This window comes from Aspergillus ibericus (genome assembly GCF_003184845.1).
Source record: "Aspergillus ibericus CBS 121593 unplaced genomic scaffold BO80scaffold_14, whole genome shotgun sequence".
In the NCBI taxonomy this organism is placed as follows: Eukaryota; Fungi; Ascomycota; class Eurotiomycetes; order Eurotiales; family Aspergillaceae; genus Aspergillus; species Aspergillus ibericus.
In genome coordinates, this window is record NW_020292112.1 from 146,012 (window position 1) to 159,638 (window position 13,627).

The following is a 13,627-nucleotide window of genomic DNA, read 5'->3' on the forward strand; positions in this document are numbered from 1 at the left end:
AACGGGAAAGACCGGATGGATCCGCGGCCTCCTGGCGCGGCCCAACTGGCGCTCCGATCACCAGCGGAGATCGTTTGGTTCACAGGTTTACTGCGTATCATCTATTGCTTCAAGTCTGGCCATCGCCTCCCCCTCTTCCCTTGGTCTCCTATCTGCTATGTCGCTATACCCCCCAGATACCCCGGATCGCATCCCTCGAACCCATCCGGTGCTTTCTTACCTAGGAGCACGTTCCGAGCCTACTCGGCCCCCTCGAAGACAAGTAGCATATCTCCCATCACAGTGTACGTCCCCCTACATCTATACTTCCCCGCAAGTCGGCTCACACGCGACGATGCAGTTGCTTTTGATCCCCATAGTTACACGAGTGGGAAATGGCTTCGTCAGGATGACGCGCAGAGGAGCAGCCGCCATATCGACTTTGACTTTGACGCTCTTTGCTGGCGTATCATCTCCCTCTTCCCGGATTCTGACCCGATTGCCAAGTGCGAAAAGGTCGAAGGTCGATCCAACAGAGTCTTTATCTTTACTCTAAACAATGGCAAGCGTGTGGTAGCTAAGCTGCCCTTCCGATCTGCCGGATCGCCATCGCTCATAACGCGGTCGGAAGTTGCCACGACTGAGTTCTGTGAGTCGTGAGTACAAAGCTGTCCTTAGATGAAAGTCAAGGGACTAACTGCTACTCAGTAGATGACCAGACCTCTATACCCTTGCCAGAGATCCATGACTGGAGCTTTGGTGACGGGGACGAGAACTCGATTGGATGGCCATATATCATCATGGACCATGCCGAGGGCGTCCCGCTGGACAAAAAGTGGCCCGATATGCTTGGGGTTGATCAGTTAAGTTGCGTTGCCACAATTTACTGGTTACTCGGCCACCTTACCGAACTGGACTACCCAGGGTATGGAAGCCTGTATTTCTCACGCGGTCGTGGGAAACCCGATGAGCAGCTTCTAGACGTCAATCCGTTGTTCGGTCTTGGGCCTCATTGTAATCCCAGGTACTGGGACTGCGGTTCCTGTGACCCAAGGACATATCACCGTGTGGCCCATAACCCCGGACCATGTAGGTTCCCAGTATCGCCTTGTTTCGACCGAATACTTACAACTAATCAAGGGCAGACTCTCAGTGAATATAGCGATGCTCTCGTTGATGCTGGTCTTTCATTGCTTCCATACCTCGACCCGCACCAACCGAAGCGACCTGCTAGTTACGGGACTCTCGCGGCAGCGATTGATCTCCTGCAGCAAAGCCGCCCGCTGCTCAAGGGAATTTGCGCGGATCCAATAGTCCAAGCAGTTGCTTCTCCATTGCTATGGCACCCCAATTTGCAAAAGAGAAAGGTCTTCGTGGACGAAAATGACCCTACTGTGATTACCGCAATCATCGGTTGGCACAATGCTAGTGTTGACCCGACTTTCTGGCATGCTTTTGACACCCCAGATTTTGCCTCTTACATTGATGGGCCAGCGGGCTCGTTGTGCTCGTTCCAGTTTCAAGATATCATTGGGACTTTTGTACCCTCTTTTGCTGCTCCTAGGTCTTTGGGACCCGACCTATTCCAACCGCTGTTACGTAGTTGGAGAGTTTGGAGAGATGGTGTTCCAGGTCTATGCAAAGACTTGTCAGTCGTTGCCCAAAGGTGGCAAGAATTTGGCCTTGAGGATCCGAGCCCATTCCCTCCTGACCTACCAGCGGTTATTTGGGAGGGCCTGAAAATGTACCCCCAACTTCGTACAAATGAGATCTTGCGAGATACCGTAGCGGGACTCCTCAGTGTCCCACATGACGGATGGGTTCCCATACACAGATGGGAAGAAACCAAACTTCGTCACGACAGTCTGAAATTCTTGTTTCTAGGAGGGAACCGGAACGGGACGAGTAGTCCTGTATCACCGGTGGTAAGAGTAATGACAGACGAGAAGTTCCAGGGAGCGCATTGGCCGTTCGAATTGTGGCGACAATTCCGGTGACTGGCTGAGGCCTTCACTTCTCCCACCTGTTTCCTGTGGAATCAGTACTCACGAGGTGCCAGTGTGATTACTACTCAAAGGGGTTGTTTTGGGGAGAATGCAGACGACATGGTTTGACGTGAGGCGGAAGTTATATTCATTCTTATTGCTGTTATCTAATATTAGGTGTCATGGATTTGAGAAACTGTCGTCTACATTGCCTGTACATCTCATAGCTTGTGACTGCTAAGCGAAATCAGCCAGACTCAATAAATAAGAATGTTCTAGATCAATATTCAATCTCTCAACTGGCCAGAACACAATATTATATCACCTTCCCCCACCCCCCTTCCCCTACTCTATCTAGTTAATGAACCCTACCAACTGGAACATCCCTCTTCACTAAACCTCAATATCATAAACACTAATACATACCAGCACTATATTCCGTACCACATAACCAATCCCAGCATCGACACCGCAAACACGATGACTTCCCAACTATAGACAACAACAACAACAAGCCTACCTATTCATCTACATCATCCATTCAAAGTCACCCCACCCTACCCCATCAAGCCATCTCACTACTTTCCATTACTCTAAACCACCCCTTGCCAAACATCATATATACCTACGCCTTACTAGTACTGCAGCATCAACAACCACCGATAAGATAAGGGCTAGCCCTCTAACCCAATTAGGTAGAGACGGTTGCTTGTGCCTGTCTGCCCCTCTTGCTACGTCAGACACCTGCGGACGTGTTTACTTTACTTTCCCCCCCCCCCCCCCTCTTTCTAGTTTCTTTGCACTTGCACTTGCACTTGCGTTTCTTCCTAGGCGGGAATACGATTATTCTCTAGAGTATAGAGGAGAGAACGAGTGTTTCGTGAATTTTTAGATTGCATAGATTGCGCATTCATATACTTTGTCTTTCTGCTATCTTGTTGGGCAGCATGTCGGATCCGAAGTACGCTCAGTCGAAGTTGCTGTCTACGGGGCCTTTGGTGGGTATTATCCACCCCTGTCTTGTTTCTTGGTGTTCTCGGGGGTTATGGTTGTGGGCGATTGGGATGTTTAGTGTGAGGATGTGGGTATGCTAACATCGACTAGGACCCCCAGGAAGCTGTGTGGACTAGACTGGTCATGACGACTTATACCGATCCCAATGGTGTGGAGAGGACGTGGGAGTCTGCAGAGCGCAAGGTAAGAATTTATGAAGTTCCTTGTTTACTTGTGTGACCATTTCTCCGAGTCAGTGATGCTCCGGATGATTGCTGCAGGGCTTAAAGGGGGCAAGTTTAGAATGATAGATCTAGAAAATGGGAAGACGTGTCTTTAGTAGAGCACTGACGAGACTAGACACGCCCCCCAAACTGTGAGATCGACGGTGTGGGAATCGTAACAATCCTTAATAAGGAGAGCGGACCCGAACTTCTCCTACAGAAGCAATACCGCCCGCCAATTGACAAGGTGGTCATTGAGGTCCCGGCCGGTCTGATTGATCCCAATGAGACCGTGGAGGAGTGCGCTGTGCGCGAGCTCAAGGAGGAAACGGGTTACGTCGGTGTGGCGGAGGAGACCAGCAGTGTCATGTACAACGGTAAGTCTAAACCATTCGTCGAGCGAGTACCCTATTTCCGCGGGCCCGGTCAGGGACAAAAGCGCTGACCGGAGTTTCTTCCAGACCCTGGGTTCTGTAACACCAACCTCAACATGGTGCATGTCCGAGTGGACATGTCCCTGCCTGAGAACCAGAACCCGAAGCCGGAGCTCGAAGATAACGAGTTCATCGAGTGCTTCACTGTGCCTTTGGCTTCATTGTTTGAGGAAATGAAGAAACTCGAGAAGGAAGGATACGCCATCGATGCTCGCGTGGGCACGATAGCGGAGGGAATCCAACTCGCGAAGAGATTCAAGCTTTGAGCTGTATATAGTAGCCCCGGATTTAGTATTGTCTTGCACGATGAATGCAGGATCCCAATTGGTCTTCGGATAGCCTCACTGCTACTGCCAATCGAATGTCGAATGCGATATATCTGAATCAGTGTCGATGTCAGTGGTTCCGCTACCAGAGTCACACAAACTCGGAGCATGGAGACCCGCCTATAGCTTCCCCTCCTCCTTGAGTCCTCTATACAGCGCCCACGCTGCAAGGGTCTTTCCATCCCGCACACCCTCTTTCCATAGAGCTTTCAATGGTACTACTTTCAACGTAATCTTCTCTCCGTGCAGTCGTAGTCCAGTTAATCTTCCTTGCAGACTGTCGATCTCCTCGCGCGGCATTCGTTTTTGACACAGAAACAAGGGGATGAATTCGTCGCTCCCACCGGCCGAGGGATACATCGCCTTTTGCAGCGTCTCGCCGTCATTAGGTTCCGCCACCGACTGCAGAGCCAGCGATGTCATGTCGATTAGCTCCTCTTGGGGTATTGTTAAGCCTGTCTCCTCCTGTATCTCCTTTGCTGCCCCCCCTGCGAACGATCCGCTATCGTCGAGCATGCCAGCTGGGATTTCGGGAAAGGCCAGAGAGCCTGAAGGGATACGGGGTTGGATTGTCAGAACCGCACGCTTCTCCTCTTCCACCGAATGGGGCACATCGTCCGGTTGTAGTATGAGCTATGGAGAGGGACATCATTAGTATCGAGTCCAGAAAATGTAGGGACACGATGGATAGAGAAAGATCAATTACCAGTATTCCTACACTGCCACCGCGCAAGAACACGCTTCCCGGGAGCGTCTCTCCGTTACCATTTGACACGTCCGCCTTCAGCTTCAGAAAGCCTAAGCGTCCACCACCAAAATAGTCCACCGCCTGGATATCAATCTTATGCAGGACGTAAGGATCTTTGGAGAACTCGTGGGAGGGATGTTGCTGGCGACTCAAGGAGCGTTGCAAGGTGGTCAGCCAGACCCGGAAGGCCGGGAATCGCAGCAGGTCTTCCCTAGACAGCTCTGCCGCACAGGAGACGTGTAACGGGGGCGAGACATCCTGGTTCAGGTCGCGAGGGATGGTAAAGGTGGAGATGGACATTTTGACGATTGAGGGAGGGAAGCGGAGAGCTGGTCGCAAATGCCGCACAGACAGCCACCGGGCGGGCGTCATGAACCGACCAGGTGGAACGGTCGAGCAATGGGTAAATAAGCTCTGGATCAGGGGTCTGCAGAGTCACTGTGGTCGGACCTATCTGGTCGTATTGTGTAGTTGGTGGGTAATGGTCATTTAATCGGCTCCAACAGAACTCCCAGCCGAAGGGGGAAGAATGTCGAGGCGGAGAAAGCTAGGAGCGGATGACGTCGTCGGCTCGCAGCCTTTCCGCGGAGTCCGACCAACACCAACGATAAGGATTACTCCTCTTAAAGTAGTAGTCGTAGTCTTGTGTCAGGTGGTGCCAAATAATACCATAACCTATCTACTACCAGGCGGAAATGACCGCCGATGCGATATGGGATGAATGAGGCAAGAGGGAAATATTATTGGGAGGGTCTGAACGCCGGAGCAGCCTTCCGTTTCGAGTTCCTTCCAATCCAGGCCATCCCAATCACCTGAACCACCGCCCAAACCATCGCTTGGAAGAGCTCGGCTTCTAACCTCCTTTCTAGGTTGCCTACGGAGTACCTATCCTACCTATCTGTCCCCCTCGTACGGAGTACCTAAAGTACTACTAACTACTACTATGTACTGACTTTCTAGCGGATCCAAACCAACCAACCCCCCAGCCAACCAACCAACCTCCGGCCTCTCATACCTACTAAGTAGGTCCCAGGAATGGTCCCAGCGGATCGCCGTCTCTTGCGGGGTCCGACGGTGACACTGACACCCTCCAATCCAACCTTCCTTCCATCACTACCTCTCTTCCTGAGTTGTCGTCTTCCTTCTGCTCCGTCTGACCAGCTGGAGATTGTCCTCCATCTGCAGCCTCTTCTCCTTTCCCCTGCCCCCCCCTTCCTTCATCTAGTAGTACCGTGCAGCTAGCCCCGTCAAGCCCAATTGGATCGGCTATTTGGTCTCCTAGGCGCCAGTCCTCGTCGTCAGCCTTCTTGGGGCCGGCCTCTCCCAATCCCCTTTCCCTCTTTCTTCCGTGGGCTGTTGTCCCCAACAGTCTTGACATTGTCTAGGCGCCTGGTTTCCCGGCGGTTCCAGCTTGTCGGCGTGTCGCCGTCTCGCGATCCGAGCCCGGTGCTTCGACGAGCTTTTGGACGATCCCATCCGGGAAACCAAAGACCTGGAATTCGAGCCCTGCTGGGAGTTAGTAGCGCTCGAAGAGACCAGGAACTCGGTTGGGTTAAGTTTTGCCTGCCATTTCGGTGCTTGCTTCGACTTATCCTGCTCTATTATAGCCACCCCATCCCCGCTCGCTCGCTTGCTTTGGACATCTCAACAACATTGTTCGGTAGATCGATCATGGCTTCTCAGTCATTCTGACTATAATAGCCAACGTGGGACAACGACAAGGCCGGGCCTAGTCTTTTCTCGGCAGGATCATTGCGAGGACGCTGGATCCGGCATTTACCTCGAAAGTCAGCACTCTAGAGTTTACGCCAGGGCATTCACGATACTCAGCCAAGCACATTGACCAAGATTCTGGGGCAGCAGATTCAAGGAAGGCACTACTGAACAGCATGTATGCATTCACTCTATATCTCTGCTTGGATTAAGCTATCAGCTGCGGGTCATGTTTGCCGGGCCTTTCCAACTCTTTGGTTTTGGTTACATTTACAGACATGCTATCAGTTACATCGTCTTGAGACTATTCACAGTTTGTGTGTGTGGACACTGATACAAATCTTCGTCTCTGTCGTGGAAAGTTCCGATGATCTTTCAGTTGCAGTGACAGGCAAAACGACTTTGGATATCTCAGTTCATGCTGCAGTGATTAGGCTTCCTCGCCATTGCCTATCTTCACGGACAGGGTGTAATCCATTGCCAGAGCTCCCCATTGGAATGACCACTCACTATCCCTAGTTACCCTGTTCTAGTGAAGTGGACAGGCTCTGCACATTGTCACCTTAGTATATATATTTACTCTCCTTCTGCTTCTCACAGTCTTAACACTATCTACGCCTTTGTTGGCACAATCCTGAGCCCCCTTTCCTCGAGAATAGAAGCTAGAAGCTTGTAGCTGCTAGCTGACCCGCCACTAGAGGACCACGGTTGAGGAACTCTAGCAATACGTTTGAAGCGACGACTATCGAGGCATCATGGATTCTGTGACCGGAGCTCCTACTGGCGGGCTTCCTGTGACCCTTCTCAGCAATATCAACACCCAAGTGACGCCGACTTCGGCAACACTAGCTCAACCTAACACCCAAAGTCCCATGGATGCCGTGATGTCTGATGCGTCGCGTCCTACTTATTTCTACCAAGGTCAGTGGCGCTCTGCATCTATCCTTTTGCAAATCTAGTAACAATTCTGCCCCAGCAACTACAGTCCCGAACCCCGCTGGAGGTCAGAACGTCTTCCTACCCAACACCACGACCAGTCAACCTATTTCTTTTCAGCAGCAATCTCCATCCAGACCCTTCATGTACCTGAGCAATGGCTTTATTACGATGCCCCGTTATACGCCGAACCAGTATTATGGTGAGCTGAACAACATTGGTCACCAGTTGGAATACGTCCCTACCGGAGATCAAGGTCGTACGTACGCCAATCTTCATGCGCGGAGTCTCTCCAGTCCACAGGGCCAGTATAGCTACCACGGCCTTCCTGTCCACCCGCAGCGGGATCAGCGCTCCAGCAATATGCAGCCGCCAATGTCCATGATGACGCAGCCATCCGTGCCTAGCGTTGTCCAACCGAACAGCACATCGATGAACAACTCGGACATGACACAATCTGCTCCAGCTACACTTCGACCTCGCACTTATGTGCCGACTCCACAATCGGGGTCTGCGTTGGGAGCGGACCAACCAATGACTCTACATCGCACCACTACTGTCCTCTCCCCAGCACCGACCTCGCCGGGCTATCAACAGCCGCCGCAAGCTCAACGGCATTCTCATGCAGCGGGCCCGCTCCCTCGACTGAGGCCACGTCTTGTGGCGGATGATGGTTCCTCCGTCGCTTCCGCAAGGATGACGGCCACACAGGCTTCATCGGGCCAGCCCTCAGCAACGGCCACGGCGTCGTCGGCTCCGATGAACGCAGGATCCGCAAGGGCATATGCACGGTTTAACCCGCAGCGGCTGGAAATGATTCGACGAATGCATATGACCCAGTTGCTCCATCATGCACGTCAATACAACCCCCCGGCTTCGCAGGCCCATTCAGGGGCTCCTACGCAGCGCCAGCGCCAGCGTCATGGTCAGGGGGCCAATTTTGTTGGACCACCTCCGACTCTTGATAACCCGAAAGATGGTCGCCCCAAACCGAAGGAAGGACATGAATTGCAGGTCTCACTTGAGTGCAAAATCTGCTACGCCCAGCTAGTTGACACGGTGTTGCTCCCCTGTGGTCATGCCGTCCTTTGTCGATGGTGCGCCGAGATTCAGATTCCGAGCAGTGCGCTGGAATCCGGCATGCTCGGTGGACAGCCTACCTGTGTGATGTGCCGAGCCACTGTGAAACAGAAGGTATGGACACTTGAATTGTCTTGGATCTGGCTTGTCGTTCACTAACCGGATGTAGATGCGAATCTTTCTTTCCTAGTTGAGGTAGTGTCGTGGGTACTCCATGCATGGATACTGATTTTGTTAGCTGCCACTGTCTGGCTCCACTGTCTGGCTATATGCATCGTACGGGGTTTTTTGAGCGAGAAAGAAGAGCGATCATACAGTCCAATAGAATACCGCGCATGGCGCGGATTATAACCTGCCAAGACGTTAATGTCTCGTGCGTACTCAACCTACGTGATCTCTGACTTTCTCCGACCCTTCTCACCGTCCTTTGCTCCCATGTAAATCCCTCCATAGCTCCATCGTGACCGACGGAATAGGCAATACAGTCGACACTTGACTTTTCAGCTCCGTTCAGCTCGCCCTCCTCCACTCCGTAGACTAAACAAGTGTCTCCGATTCCGATCCCTGCTAGTCCCATCCTTAGGCCGCCCATGCATCAACCCTCCCTCTGGCTGCCCATTACCATGATTACCATTGAAAAATTACTTACTTTACCCGTCAAGAATCCTAATACCTCCCTCCTACCATACTAGTATCCAGTACGTATGTATGCACATACGCAGTTCCTCATACTCATACTAATAATAACCATAACCATCATGACAATACTGTGTACTCCGTACCCACGCCTCGATCAGGCGAACCTGCATAAGCGTGGCAGTCGCCCGCAACGAATCGATTTCCTTCCTTCGTCTTCGGAAACGGTGTCGCTGGTTTTGGCATACCCGGCGATAAACTGATGCATGGAGGGTGGGGAGGGGGGGGGGTGCTTTTTTCGATCGGCCAATCGTGGGGGGGGATCGGGATCGAGGTCGTTTGTCTCGTTCACTCTGGGGTTTGGGGTTTGAGTGTGTTTTTGGGTGGGTGTGGATGTTGAATACTGGGGTTGGGTGGGTGAGTGGCTTGGGGATGTAGTTCTGTCAGTTCGTAGTGGTTGATTGTTGATTGTCGATTGTCGATTGTCGATTGTTGGTTGTTTCTGTTGCTACTAGTATCATCGTACAGTGACTGCGTATGATGGTTGAGTGTCTTTGTATAGAGTATGACATAGATCTATGATTGTATACTATGTAACAATGGGTTTGATATGTTGTACAACACGATGAAATCTGGGGTAAGTGGTAGTTAGCTGCAGTCGGAAAGAACCTAATCGTGCTCTGTACTTATCGACTCCGAGCCAGGCTGTTGGTAGCTTCGTTGGGGTTGAGCCTTAGGTGTCTAAGTAGGTCAAGGGGACGGCTGATGGAGCTGATGCAGCGTGTAGGGAAGACATGAAATTCTTTGTAAAGGAAGCAAGTAAGAAGTAACTTGGGTATCCTTATCTCAGCAAACCGAGAGTTGGAGTACTCCGTACATAAGTAGAATGGCTCCTCTGATGATTCGGAAGTCTACTTCCGGGCGTCCAGCGACATCGATCTCATCGACTTCAAGGTTTTGTGAGAGGCAGCCCGACTCACCAGATAACAACGGGTGTAACACTGTCAACCCTCATAGCAAAGTCGGTGGGTTTCTGGTTATTTCTCGAAAGAATGAGCTACTTTTTACCAGATGCGCTGAGTCTGCCAGGGCCAGGGAAAACTCATCATCGTGTTCACAAGGAATATTAACACCTCCGGCGGTACTGCCAGCGCAGTGACTGACTTGTCTAGCAAAGAAACCTAGAAGGACACGCGCTTGGCGTGATAAAGTCGACACTGTGTGCAGAGCTGAGCTGGCGATTGCGAAAGGGACAGGGGACAAGCTGGTCAAGGGGACAGAAGTGGCCCTACACCATAGCTTGGAAATGGGACGTTGCGGTCATCACGGTGTACGGAGTACAAGCGATCAGACGAACCGATGAATAAGCTTATCCCGGAGTAAGATATACCCCTGCTGCTGAAAGAATCCATTGAACCCTGACGAGAAGAGCACAACGCGAGTACGGAGTAGACGTAAAACAACCCAACAACGGAGTACTGTATACGGAGTATACTCTTCGGGATCCGTGAGCGATAGTTCGCATTAGGCCAGTCGACGTGGCGTACCAGGGTGGCAAACAAGTCGAAAAGGGGTCAGGCCAAGGCTAGGTCCTGGTGGATGGGTTTCATCCGGGAGACCATGATGGAGGTCGATAGAGGCAGGCAGACCGACCGATTGCCCATCTGGGCTCTAGGCTCTAGATCCATGACCGCCAAGAAAAGGGCTCTGGACGGCAACGTGCATGGGTCGCATGGGAAAAGGCAACCACTAACCATCTGGCCGGGGGGAGAGCCAGGGTATACGGAGTACTAAGGAGCAGTTGGGTACCCAGTCCACGGTAGGGTAGAGGCGACTAGGCAGGTCCATCCTGCTGCGAACCAGGGGATTTTCCCTTCCACTAGTGCAGCTCTACCTATTCGGTATGTGCTTGCCGGCTGGCTGCTCGTGCTGATGGATGTATGTCTGTCCGTCCGGATGTGGGTTGACCGTTGATCTATCTGACGGGTGGGCTGTGGCTGGGACGGGGGCCAGAACGAGGAACTAGCCATGGAGCTAGTCTGCACACACCTGCAGGTTAGGGCAGGGAAGGGGGCAAACTAGCAAACAACACGATGTGACACACATGGATGCACTGTGCAGGGCTCGATTGGGATTCCCGGTACCCGTACGGAGTACGGAGTAGGAAAGGAGTACGGAGCACTCTGGGGGTTTCTGTTCCCGGGTGGATGGGGCCGATCTCATCCCCAGACAGGGTCCACTGCATGGCTTACCTTATCGTTACTGATGAATAACTCATTCTCTGGGGAACTAGGGGGTCCTGTCAATTCGTCCTATAGTCTAGAATCCCTCGCAGCCATCTCTCTCTTGAGAGCTCACAACTGTCATGATGTTGGGTGAGCAAGCACAGTCAGATGCAGCCACCATGTCTAGGCTGTCTATCAGAAGAGCTAAAGATCATTCAGCAACTCTATGGAAGCCGAAGAAATTGAAATAGAGGCTTGAAACAGGACAAGACGAAAAGGAGTACAAACTAGTCTGTTTCTCTAGGTGATAATTGCTGAACCTTTGATCTTCTAAAAAAGACCCTACCTCGGACATGCCAGCTTTATGAGGGATCTGGACTTCCCTACTCCATACTCCGTACGGTGTATGGCTTAAGACATCATATGAGATGTGTCGATTTCTAGAAGCTCCCCTTCGGGATTCTTTCGTACACCATGTGAGAGACCTTCTAGGATCTTCTCGAACCCTTGCTGATTGATATATCATCGATTCTGCGCTATGACTCTGGACTGTCTCCATCCCCCTTCCGCATCGAGCACGCAAGGATAGTCGATTTCACCTCCCCGTTGAATACCACCGCTCTGGGGAAAGGGTCCGCCCCCAATGGGATCTCTTCGTCCGGATCTGGGACCGGCGATTCTTAAGGATACCGTTGCGGTGACAGGTCATTCTGCGCTGGGTGGCAAGCTGGAGGGGTGTGTGCTACCATGAATATCAGATATAGGTCGCCATGTGATCTCAGAAGACCTGGCCAGCTCTGCACGGTGCACCCCTCCTTTGGCCCAATATCGGTCAGGCGGACAGACCCAAGCAATTAGGAGACGGGCAGGTCATAACTCCCCTACTATTAGGCACTGACATCTGCAGGAGCTGGCTCAAGTCGCAAAATGGGCTGATGTCAGACATATACCACGCTGAGCTATATCTATACGACGGCCACAGCAGTCGTGCGCGGGCCAAGGGCGATGACACCAATGGCAGATGTTCGATCGCAATCCGACTCTTCCAGCTTGGCCCGGGCTGATAGAGATGAGGCCATAAGTATATGGCACGACCTCGAGGTAAGAGGCAGACCGTCCCACTCTTATACGACTGATCCACACGACTAGCTGATAAACTACCAGCCTCACTGGGGCGGCTAGTCGATCAAACCCTGGACCATACCTGGTAATCTTTAAGCCTTTCGGACGTTGAACGTGGCGTGCTGATCGCGATTCATGTCCCCACATGCGATATGTCTTACTATTGACAAGCTACCGTCGGTATGAGAACGATGTGGCAGCCCCCCCAGAGTCAGCCGGTAGCCTTGCTCGTGCACCTACTTCGATATTGGCCGACTTATTCTAAGGTCCCTACACACAGATGTCTGCTGTGCTTTGCAGAGTGTCACCAACTCTATGTAAGTTCCAAGCTGAACCAAAGTAGCGGTGTCCATGCAAGGGCAGGCCCGATTATTTGGTATTTTCAGTACATACCCGGCGAAGAGGGATCCGCGGTTAGACCATTACCGGCTTGTCGCCTCCGAGGGGCTTGGGAAGGGAGTGGACCAAAGGGGGGAAAGGCACCAGAGTCCAGGGTTGGAGGGGTCCTGACAAAATCCGGGCAGCACCGCAATGGTCCAGTCAGGCAGCGATTCGTTCGTTTCCCAATGGGCATGCGGGCTCGACGCTGTCAACAGCAGCCTTGCGCGGTAAATCAAACATATCGGAGGTTAAGCGCCGCTCAGGCGACCAGCAGTTGCATCCGTGGTTTTGGAGGGGTTCCAGTAGCACCGCGTGGGCGCAGGTTTCGAGAAACTGTGGATTCGTCAAGGGGTGTACACCTTATAAAGCAAGGGCAACAGCAGCTTCATTCCTGGATTTAAGCTTGTTGGAAAAAGTGGCGATGAGGGTCGAGTCAAGTATGCCCGCGGGCTGCTGCATGCAAGGAGTTCCGGCAAGTGTGCTTCTTCCCAAATCGTCGGGTCCCAGCATCAACATCGCAAACCGACCGACTTGAGCAGTCTGACAATGCCGAGTCTCCTAGGACTAGGAGGCAAGCTCTCAGAGGTAGATCGGTGTGGAACTATTGAATTAGCAAAGAAGGATAAGTTTAGCACGGCCCTCGTGGGTGTTGGCGAAGGGGGAGTGTGGGAATGAGCAATGAACAAGGAGAGAGGAGATCCCGGGAAAAGGGTGGACACGTCTGGTATGATCTCCAAGCCCGTACGTAGCACCCGAGCCTCCTCTCGACTTTGTCGAGGCCATTCAGAATGTCGGTATAGTGTATGGAATTAGTAGTGGTGGTAGTAGGAGTAGTAGCATTCCGC

The 13,627-nt window shown here is 52.1% G+C and overlaps 5 protein-coding genes across 5 annotated transcripts; 4 read left to right on the forward strand and 1 right to left on the reverse strand.

Moving 5' to 3' along the window:
- The first annotated feature begins 72 nt into the window (after positions 1-72).
- Positions 73-2,225, forward strand: BO80DRAFT_39081 (uncharacterized protein). Its single transcript, XM_025717164.1, has 4 exons — positions 73-284; positions 341-628; positions 691-1,068; positions 1,120-2,225. Exons 1-4 carry the CDS (start codon positions 158-160, stop codon positions 1,974-1,976), a joined length of 1,650 nt encoding a protein of 549 aa, XP_025576415.1. The 5' UTR covers positions 73-157; the 3' UTR covers positions 1,977-2,225.
- Positions 2,226-2,740: 515 nt separating this feature from the next.
- Positions 2,741-3,881, forward strand: BO80DRAFT_404237 (MutT/nudix family protein; the record flags this gene model as incomplete). The annotated part of the gene is made up of 4 exons (XM_025717673.1): positions 2,741-2,962; positions 3,069-3,161; positions 3,318-3,558; positions 3,643-3,881. The coding sequence occupies exons 1-4, from the start codon at positions 2,912-2,914 to the stop codon at positions 3,879-3,881; spliced, it is 624 nt and encodes a 207-aa protein (XP_025576416.1). The 5' UTR covers positions 2,741-2,911.
- A 12-nt stretch (positions 3,882-3,893) lies between these two features.
- Positions 3,894-5,384, reverse strand: BO80DRAFT_39111 (putative NUDIX family hydrolase). Its single transcript, XM_025717173.1, has 3 exons — positions 4,648-5,384; positions 4,062-4,574; positions 3,894-3,994 (listed from the first exon to the last, which is right to left on the reverse strand). Exons 1-2 carry the CDS (start codon positions 5,059-5,061, stop codon positions 4,062-4,064), a joined length of 927 nt encoding a protein of 308 aa, XP_025576417.1. The 5' UTR covers positions 5,062-5,384; the 3' UTR covers positions 3,894-3,994.
- A 1,773-nt stretch (positions 5,385-7,157) lies between these two features.
- On the forward strand, positions 7,158-8,577 carry BO80DRAFT_352803 (C3HC4 finger protein; the record flags this gene model as incomplete). Its single annotated transcript, XM_025715639.1, has 2 exons — positions 7,158-7,323; positions 7,379-8,577. 2 exons carry the CDS (start codon positions 7,158-7,160, stop codon positions 8,575-8,577), a joined length of 1,365 nt encoding a protein of 454 aa, XP_025576418.1.
- A 3,634-nt stretch (positions 8,578-12,211) lies between these two features.
- BO80DRAFT_39212 (uncharacterized protein) lies at positions 12,212-13,297 on the forward strand. Its single transcript, XM_025717206.1, has one exon. It carries the CDS (start codon positions 12,584-12,586, stop codon positions 13,181-13,183), a length of 600 nt encoding a protein of 199 aa, XP_025576419.1. The 5' UTR covers positions 12,212-12,583; the 3' UTR covers positions 13,184-13,297.
- Positions 13,298-13,627: the final 330 nt, after the last annotated feature.